The 10252-nt window shown below is 36.7% G+C and overlaps 1 protein-coding gene and 1 pseudogene across 1 annotated transcript; one reads left to right on the top strand and one right to left on the bottom strand.

The window, feature by feature from the left end:
• Positions 1-3688: 3688 nt before the first annotated feature.
• On the bottom strand, positions 3689-7068 carry LOC127935410 (borealin). The gene is made up of 11 exons (XM_052533239.1): positions 7002-7068; positions 6802-6902; positions 6600-6728; positions 6411-6448; positions 6228-6300; positions 6078-6142; positions 5623-5705; positions 5403-5498; positions 4552-4681; positions 4389-4475; positions 3689-3928 (listed from the first exon to the last, which is right to left on the bottom strand). The coding sequence occupies exons 2-11, from the start codon at positions 6893-6895 to the stop codon at positions 3896-3898; spliced, it is 828 nt and encodes a 275-aa protein (XP_052389199.1). The 5' UTR covers positions 6896-6902; positions 7002-7068; the 3' UTR covers positions 3689-3895.
• Positions 7069-7296: 228 nt separating this feature from the next.
• LOC127935409 (ribosome biogenesis protein C1orf109 homolog) lies at positions 7297-9364 on the top strand (annotated as a pseudogene).
• The last annotated feature ends 888 nt before the right edge of the window (positions 9365-10252 follow it).

Here is a 10252-nt window from a genome sequence, read left to right as displayed (position 1 = left end):
AGTCAGAACATCAGCAAAACCAGTTCATGTGTTAGACTTTATTCAAAACACTTTCTCATTTGAAAATGCAAATTATTTAAACGTCATCCTTTTCAGATATTTAACCTGAGGAGGATTTCAGAGGTACACCTGTGAGTCTGAATGAGAGACTGATGTTTTTATGGATGTCGGCTGTGGCTATTTTTCTCCCTGCTCTCCTAATAAATTGGTTTTACCCTGTTTGCTTGCAAATTACCCTTACCTCCTCTCCTAATTTTCCAATTTGCTGTGTCATTTATATGTAATTTGGGATCGCACTGGGCCATATTACTTTCTCAAATAAAGTGATAGACTTTATTGAGGCACTTTACAGAAAAAGAGGAGCTATGCACCGAAGCAATTGGAGACTTTGCTTTTTCAAAGACTGCAAGCACGTTTTTAAAGCTAAATTTAATTCTCAGTGTTAAGAGAAGAAAGTTTGTCATCCGAACCCCCACAAAATATAAGAGAAAAAATAAAACCAATGCTAAGTCGCCTGCACGCACCTTACATTTCTCAAATAATAAGACGTCCTCATAGACGAGGCTGGCATGGAAGAATTAGCATGGGCTCTGTTGTACTGAATCAGAACCTCGGAGGGCCTTCCTCTGTCTCTTTGATGTTCCATGGCTTATTCAGTCTTGCTGACAGATAAAACATCATGGGACATGCCAGGAGGGCAAAACATGTCCTGAGAGTCTGCTGACAGCTCCTATACATTGATTCATTTGCAAAGTGGGTTGTAAAGGAGTACAACTTTCTGGCAGCAGATGTCCTTGTTTCTGCACCACCTCAGGTTTGTGGTGACAGAGGGGTGGCCCATCAAAACACTATTAAGACTCAGACCATTTGGCCCAGACTGGTGCTGTATCACCTACGGGAATGTCAGGCTCTAGTATCTAATTACCAGGGTCATCAAACGGCCAAGACATTTCACCACATAATTAAACAATTGGGTTTTCTCTATGGAACATCTAGGGTTGGGATGGATGGATCTGGTTGTTTACTGAGAATAAACTCTTAAAACATACTTTTTTTTTTTTTTTTAAGCTCTTTAATAGCAATCTTCAACCATGGATATTCATGCATTACAGACATATCCTGTCATTTTTTTTTTTTCTGAAACAAAATATCCACCACAATTGCATTTCCAGCACATCTCAATTGATGTATTGTGGTTAAATTACTTTTTTTTTCTTTTTTTTTTACAATTTAATGCATCCTTGCTTAACAAGAATTATAATTACATTACATAATCATTAACTTTTTCTCTTACAATCATACTGATCCCAAACTTTTTTTTTATTATTATTATTATTTTTATTTTATTTTTTGCTCTTGAAAGCATAAAATAAGCTATTGTCTCTGCCTTTCATAAAAACATTTTGTGCATATTCCTACAATGGAAGCACGGGTATTAAGCAAAACCTTAACCTCTTATTGTGTATATTCTGTGCCATACAAAAATTCCTCTCATGGACCAAAACATAAGCGTATGCTCACACAACACACTATACAAATTCAGCAGCACATTGCCTCTATGCATAGCTGTAATCTAGCTCAACTAAGTGAGAAGGAAGTGCCACTGTGGCAGACTGAGAAGCTGTGAATAAATCGATTAGAGGACCTGCTTGACGGATGGTCTCATAACGGGGACAGGGCAGACAGAGGAATTCATTTGGCCGGTGAGAGCAGTGCCAAGGCAATCCATCTCCCCACAAATTTTCCAATTTCCTCCATCCCACTGCATAATTAGGCGCCCGTCTCCTTTGGAATTTTGGTGATGATGCATGTGTGGAAAACATGGCTCTGATGTAGCACACGATTGTTTGTAATGAAAAACAAATTTAGTTTAGGTGTGAAAATATGGAAGCTCAGACTAAAAGGATATCACAGTTAACCGACTTAGCAAAGATGTAAATACTCTGACCTTATGATTGTTTAGGCCTACAGTGCTCTATTTGGGACAGGGCCTATTTGTCCAATGGACTACATCCACACATATTATTCTGTAACTCAATTCATGTATCTAGGGAGGAAAATATTATCCAGCTCAATAGCTGAAGCATAACAGCGGTGTGGATGCGATTCATGAAGCAGGTGTGCTGGCGTACGTTTGCCAACAGGGGATCTGAACTCAATGCCTCAGTAAGTACAACATCTGTTCAATCCCATAAAGATTCAAAGTTCTTCAGCAGTGATCTTTGAATGGCACAGTGAGTTTGTCTACAGTGGATGTAGAGCATATATGTTTTGAATGTGTGTGCTGGAGGAGGCCTGCCTGAAGATGTTAAGCAGAATGAAGATAATGTTGTGCTCATCTCCTGCTCTCTCCTGTAATGAGGGCAGTGCATTAACAATCACTAATTGGATGCATTTTTACTGGATCTTCCCACCCCTGAAGGTCAGAGACAGAGGAAGAGACTGTGGGCTGGGGGGGGGGGGGGGGTTCATTTTCAAATGAAATGATTCATTTGTTAGGTGTTTCTCTTTCTTTTTCAATGATACTGAAGTAACTTTTTACAAAAAAGTTTTTAAAGCTCTTGAACTCGAATAATGATTAAACTGACTGAGATCTTTGGAAAGGAGCTGCAGTCAGCTGTTCTGCTTTGTCCTTGGACGATTCTCTGCACAACCTAGGCAATGGTGTTGTATGGATATGTGCACACTGCCCTCTAGTGACATACAAACACTGGCAGCCCAGTGACTGTCACATATTCAGAAATTACAAATATTTCCATAAAATATAAACAAATTATGAAAATAAAAACAAAAAAATATATATATATTTTTTTTTTTCCAGATAATTTCTATAATGAAACTAAAATGCCCATTCATATTGGGGTGTTCCGATTTATATCGTCTATATAGTATAGTAATTTAGATTTAAAATTCCTACAAAAATCGAGATTAAGGGGGCAAATATGCCCCCAAATGACTTTTATATTTATGTAATCTGATATAATTTATGTCACACGAAGAGTAGTCTCGCGTAGCCAGACCATCAGTTTCGTTATATTATTTTTGTCATTATCACAGATCCCTTAGAGAAAGCATACTTCTCTTTGTAGTCAATAGGCCTATAGGCTTTCAATTTGGCATGGGTCAAGATGAATATGGCTGTAAACTTAGGTATTCACAATCATTTAGTAAATGTTCTCCCCAACCAGTTTTTCTTTTTCATGAGAATGGAGCCAATTTCGTTTGAAACTTAACATCAGTCCACCTGAAAATGTTTTATTCCGCAACCACCAGAGGGCAATCTAGTTTAAGTAATACTATAGAACAGGCGCTGTCTTTATCTCTAGGATGTATGTATGTATGTATGTATAAATTTCTCACATGTGTTTATTGAAATGTGCTGGTGAAAGACTGGAATATTATCGGACATTAACAACTTATTTTTCTTTGCCATCATACACCTTTTCTGTGTTTTTATATCCCTTTCCAGAGCCTGAGAGCTTCTAGTTACCTTATACATATACCATATAAAAAAATAAAGAAAGAAAGAAAAAAATAAAATAAGACAGACTCGTTCGCTTTTGGGTGAACTAACCATTTCAGATGGATCCAGTTCATACACATTGATGCAGCATCTCTGTTTCTCCAGTTATCTTATAATAATAATCTCTCAAAACATAGCACAAGGAAAAGGAAGAGACAGCAGGGATGTGGAACCAGGGTATTTTTAAGGGTCATATTTACAAAAGAAGTACAGCACATCTTATTTACATTTACCCTTTAAAAGCTCTTGGGAATGAAATTATAGCAAATATTGAAAACATGGAGGAAAAAATTAAAAGCTATTATGGTTATAATACAAAAATAAAAATGGGAAAGGACAGGAGAACGCAATGCTGATGGTTTGAAGGGGAGTTCAGTTTGTTCCACAAAGAGTCGTGAGACGATTCTGCATAAAAAAAAAATAAAAAAAAAGGAACATTTATTTTTATTTCTGCCAATTTAAAAGGTGATATCACTATAAAAACTGATTACATTTAAAGTCAATTTAATTTAAAAGCAACACTATATAATTTTTTCTGTTCAATATTTGCAAAATGTATATAATGAGCGAGAACATCATAAATTCCTCTCACAAAACACCTTTTTGTCTTATCCCAAATCACCATGGTACATTTATAATAAGGGATTATTTTTGGACTATTGTAGCATGTTCGGGTCATCACCGCTGCAGAAACACATACCTGCATGAATCGCCATAGACAAAAGGTATTAATGTTCTTCCTTTGGGATGTGCGCAGTTCTGTTTAACTACTAGAGCACCAAAATTTACATAGTGTTGCTTGAAAATCCATTCAGTAAAATGCCTTCCAGGTAGTTCCATTAAGAATGAACACAGCAACACATACCTGCAGGTTTCTGATACTGCGTAGGGCCCTCTCATCCAGCTGACTCAGATCCACAGAGTCCATTTCACTGGCCAGCAGCTGAATGCACTGAAATGATAAAGAACATGCGTCATGTATGCATACACAGACAATGTGCTTTGCTCCATTAGTAGCAATCACCTACCTCTCCGTTTCCAATGGGGACACTAATGACAATGTCTTCTCCACTGCCAGCAATAGGTGAGCCATTAACAGACATGCTGAACACCTTCTCCCTGTGACGTGGAAGTCTCAATGATGGAGTCTTGGGCAATCTGTCAGAAAATAGACATTTACACTAATAGTTAGGGTGGACATATGCGCCATTTATACGGGACACGCCCTGGACAGGATTTTAATATTGCCTAAAACATCCAGAGCAGTTTGACCAATAAACATGCAGGTATTGCACACAATCGACCAATCGCGGGGCTGCATGTCAGAAGGTGAGATCTAGAGGGAATGATCAAAGTGATGCAAATATGCACACATGTTTGTTCGTTCGATGGACTTGAAGCGTTGCTGCGCACAAATCCAAAAAAAAAAAAAAAAACAGTGCGCCACAATGCTTCAAGTCTAACAAACGAACAAACATGTGAAAGCGAAACGAAAGCATAAGGAGCCGTCTGCTTTGCTCTTTATAGCTCTCAGAAATGTTACACAATGATCAACCTGCACAGTGCAAATAGACAAAACCTGGATATTTTAGGCATTATTAAAAACCTGGACGTGTGCCGTATGAACGGTGCAGTTGGCCACCCTACAAATAGTCCTTCTAAAAATGTCATGAGTCAGAAGTTTGGGAACCATTTTTAAATTATCTGGACCTTGAGGATGCAAAAATTGTGTTCGGATTACATAAATGGTGAATATGCAATGTCAAGTTTATTTTGATATACTGAAATGGGATCTTGTAGATTGAGAGTTTTTTTATTTTATTTTTTTTGTGTGTAATTTGTTAAAGTCAATACATTTATTAAAACATCATGAATATACCTTGGGTCAAAACGTGGTGTGATGAGCGGAGTGGTGCCGATGATTGAAGACTCAAGTAAACTTCTAGCAGGAGTGATCAGAGGCTTTCTTGTAGACCTGTGTTCAATAAGCAAACATGGATTCAGACTTTACAAAGACCAATCCATTGGGATTCTGAGAGGCAGCAGAGTTAGGACAAGATCTGTGCGTTTAATATTAGCTGACTGTATAGTTTCTTTACCTTTGGATAGTGTTTCCCTGTTTGCTGATGGAGAGCGCTCTGGCTTTCTTGGATGTAGAAGGTGCCTTCTTTGATGCTTTCTTCTACATTAGACAAATTCAAGAGAAAAGGAGTCAGGATCCTGTACACGCAAACAGGGGCCCAATTTTCTCAAGGACTACTATTCCTTAAATTATAAATTACAAACCATTATCTTAGACATAACTAACTTTAGATCAAACAGCAGGGACTACACTCCCTTCAAAATTTCCTAATTAGACATTTAAAAGTGGTAATCCTGATTTTAGATGTAATATGAACATGTTGCATATTTTTACATTTATTTCTTGAGGCTCAACGAGTTTTCCACTGCTACATAGTGACATGATGACAATCACATATGTTCATCTAGTCAGTACAATAACTTCAACATGGTTTTAATGCCTTACTTGGTAGATGACCATACTACCACAAACCTTCTTCACCGTAGACTTTAGAGGTGCCAAGTTTTCATCCTCCGAGTTTGTACCATTCTTGGCTTCTTTAAATGAGGTGAAAGTGGGAAAATCAGCTTCGAAACTACAGGTAAGAAGGTTTTTCTAGCTGACAGCGGATGCAAAATGTACCTTTGGCAGCAGACTTGGGAATCACATGATTCTCGGCAATAGCAAGCTCCACTTGAGCAGCTTCCTCCCTCACCTGAACAGAGAGAAGACTTCACATAGACCAACAGTGATCGATTTAACAATATTGACGAGTTTACAACATGTAAAGGTAAAAACAAACATGTTTAATGCAAGTAACGTTACCTTTGAATCATCCACTGGTGATTTTGGCTTCTCTATATCTGAAGGTTAAATGAGAACTGTATTTATGTACGATATTGATTCCCATGCTATTTTACCACATATTACCAGACACGACATGGACTATGTCAAATATTGTGCAATTGACAATTTTTTTTTTTTTTTTTTTTGCAATTGACAAATATGACTTACTGCAGTACTCGATCCAGTTAATTTTCCTCACTGCCATGGGAAGCTTTATCAGAGCGGTCTTGTAAAGGTTGTCTGCATCTTTCAGAAGATTGTTCGTCTTCTCCTTCAGTCTTTCAACAATTGTATGAACTACAAACAAAGTATAAAGCTTTCCAAATTTGTACACAAATACTTGTATGCAGACACTTGCGACAAATTTTACCTTCATCGTCAAAATCAAGCAAAAAAGCTTCCAGTTTCGGCGTTTTGGGATTCTTCTTGTTTTTAGCATTCTGGGTGCGTTTTCTTGGCGCCATGGTGAACCTGAAAACAAACACTATGAACTACTTCAACCCCTCGGCGATTACGCTCATTTATATATTAGTACGTAGTATATATGTAGTCACTTAAATCGTATTAAACCTATTTAAAGGACATTAATATGTTTCCTAATCTAATAGCCTGGTCTACGTTGAAACACTTTTTCTCACTGACTGCAGCGTTCAGGAAGAGCCTTTTCAAATTTAACGCTACCACGTCACTAAGCCAATCAGCACGCAGCTTTGACGGCCACTTGTAAATACGCTCTGTGCTGTGACCAATAAGATATCGCCTCTCTTAAACGAAGAATCTGGCCAATAGTTGAGTGTTTTACTGTCACGGCTACAGAAAGAAACAGGCGGATTGGTGGATGATGATGATACACATTTTCCCGGAAGGAGCTCTGTTCGCAGTATGCATAATGTGCTTTTACGAAGGAAGCCGAAAGATTTTATAAGCTTTCACAGATGTGATTTGTGGTTTATCAGATACATTTAAATATTGGCGGGGTGTGATTATTATTATTATTAGTATTATTTTGATTGGTAATATGAATCCTCTGTAAAATAACTTTCACAGTGGTTTTCAAGTTCTGCCACTGAAAAGGATTTTTAAAAATGTCCAGTGCTGATTTATTATCATTGCACCAACATCTGCAAAAATGCTTTGATACGTTAAAAGTGAATAAAAGTGTTTGGCACCGTGAAATAGCTGAATGTCAACCTCTCATGAGCTCTCTTTTGGAAACCTTGCAGTGCAGCTGAAGGCATTGAAAAACGTTCAGATTGCAAACACACCTCATGCCAGTTTCCCTAGTTTACAAGAACGCCTTCATTACAAACTGTCTCTGGCTGTGGATGCAGTTCTGGGTAAACTAGCAGAGAAAATGTGAGTCCTACTAGATAATAATCTTAATGCACATTAAAACCAATGCTTCATTTGATGTTGTCTTTATTCCCAGGGATGCTCTTCAGAGTGTGCGGGATGCTATCAGTCAACAGGTGTCTGCTGTTTTCCAGTTCTATGAGAAGAACGCAGACACTCTTGACATTGCTGGTTGTGTCTCCAGATCAGCCATCTGTCCCTCCACCTCAGACATGTTAGAGTGGCTTCAAGATGCAGATCGCTATTACCGCCTACAGTATCCTTTAAGTCACATTCCTCATGACCACTGTTGGCATCTATGTTATACTTCATCTCTCTCTGTGTTTGGTACATGCATTATTTTGCAATGAATCCTTAATTAATCTGGTTAGATTAGTGCAAAGAAGGAACCTCCTGCAGACACTGACACCCAATGATCTTACGTTAATGGAAACGGCACCAAAGAAATGGGAATTTCTACTTTCAGCTTCTGGAGAGCAGAGAATTGCAGGTATTTCCCCTTTTTCTAGAATAGAACTGGAACTATAAACAGGCATAAACAGCGGTTCAGTCTTATCACAAGTGGCCATAAAAACACATTTAATATGTTGATACCAGGTGTAAACAGAGAATCTGATACCGTGCAATTGTTTGGCTGCATCTATTAATCATTTGTTTGTTGTAAAGTGTGACATTTTATAAGTCATAAATTAGAATGCATGTACATGTAATGTATACAAATATATGAAATGTATAATATAAAAATCTGAGACTTTGGTTTCTAAATATATATTTTATTACATATTTTGGTGTTTTAGATGCATTGTGTCAAGTATCATTCTTCATGGAGACTGAATGAATGTCAGCTGTGATATCAAGAAGTCGTTTCCACATCCTGTGTTGGCTGTTGTTCTCAGTATGTCAACGAAGGATCCTTTTTAAAAGAGAGAGAGAGAGAGAGAGAGAGAGAGAGTGGTATGGTAATGGTGAAACTTAGACTCCTGGATTCATTTTGTTTTGTTTTAGCCATTAGCGGTAACACTTTAGAATAAGGTTCCATTAGTTAATGTTAGTTAACTACTTTCGTTAACATGAACTAAGCAAGAACAATCCTTCTACAGCATTTATAAGTCTTAGTTCATGTTAATTTCAACATTTACTAATGCATTATTTAAATCAAAAGTTGTGCTTGTTAACATTAGTTAATGCACTGTGAATTACCATGAACTAACAATGAATAACTTTATTTTCATTAACTAACATTAACGAAGATGAATAAATACAGTAATAAATGTATTATTCATTGTTTGTTCATGTTAATTAAAACATTAACTAACATTAACTAATGGAACCTTATTCTAAAGTGTTACCCCATTAGCTTGACAAAGACTGACTATCAGTATCATTGTAAGAGCAGTGCTCTATTTTAAAAACGTTGTTATTTAATTTATGCATTTTATTATTTATATTGATAGAAATGATTGCACTGTTGGTGAATATATGTCACATAACATGTCTTTTTATTTTTTCCTCAAATGGTTCAAGTTTACACAGTTTAAATTAATAAATACAGAGAAATCACAATGAACACAGCAATCAGACATACTGAGTGTGAGTGTACTGTTTCAAAGCACAACAGTGGAAAGCTGTCATTTGTCTACAAGGCACAAGATAGATTTAAAACAAAAAACAAAACAAAAAACACTGCAAAATGGGCCTAAGATATAATTCTATTGGACTTAAAAACAAACAAAGGTGAATCAAAATGTGGTAAAAACTAACCTATATATAGTTGTCACCAATTGTTGAATACCTTGAATGAACACTTCATACAAGAAATGTGACAAAAGAGAGAGTGACAAACAATAAGGTAAAAGAAAAATGTTTCTGAAAATCTTGGACCCACTGCAATACTATTAGAATATTACTGCTCAAACTCTATATGCTTAATTCTAGATAGACTGTCTTTGATTAAAGTTGCACTCCACATTTTTCCACATTGAAACCCTTACCCCTGAAGAAAGGAATAATACTTTTGACAAATTAAAAACAATGTACAATCACGCCTACTGAAGCAAGCTGAGATCACTTGGCCAGCTGTGTTCAATTAAAGTTTAAAGCCTGTCATTCATTCCAATAATTGGGGTATCAATTTTTGAGTGTTAAATAGCAATCCTGATTTTTTCAATGCTGTTTTGCTAGTGGTGCAGAAATTAGATACATTAAAGCTACAAATTCAAAGCTACAAAAGTTGAAATGTGTAATTTTTGCTCCACTAGTGTCACCAAAAAGAATTTCAAAAATAAAAACTGATGTCAAACACTCCTGTTTAGTAAAAGTAATAGTCCCACTCCAAACTCTGAACATTGGTTGTGCCACTGTTGCACTGAAATATAGCAGATTGCAATTCCATCTTGGTGCCACTAGTGGTGCAGAAATGACTCTTAAGAATATATGCAAACCAAACAATATAACAGTAAGTACAATAT

This window comes from Carassius gibelio, chromosome A19, assembly GCF_023724105.1.
Source record: "Carassius gibelio isolate Cgi1373 ecotype wild population from Czech Republic chromosome A19, carGib1.2-hapl.c, whole genome shotgun sequence".
NCBI lineage: Eukaryota > Metazoa > Chordata > Actinopteri > Cypriniformes > Cyprinidae > Carassius > Carassius gibelio.
The sequence above is the reverse complement of the archived record's forward strand: the minus strand, read 5'-3'. Positions and strand labels throughout refer to the sequence as shown.

What these genes read in the sequence shown, in the direction of transcription:
- LOC127935410 (XM_052533239.1), bottom strand. Translation starts at nt 6,895, where the DNA reads ATGGCGCCAAGAAAACGCACCCAGAATGCTAAAAACAAGAAGAATCCC. An exon ending in TCCCAAGTCTGCTGCCAAAG is followed by an intron (nt 6,143 to 6,227) that starts GTACATTTTGCA and finishes CCTCATTTAAAG; the next exon opens with AAGCCAAGAATGGTACAAAC. An exon ending in CAGGGAAACACTATCCAAAG is followed by an intron (nt 5,499 to 5,622) that starts GTAAAGAAACTA and finishes TATTGAACACAG; the next exon opens with GTCTACAAGAAAGCCTCTGA.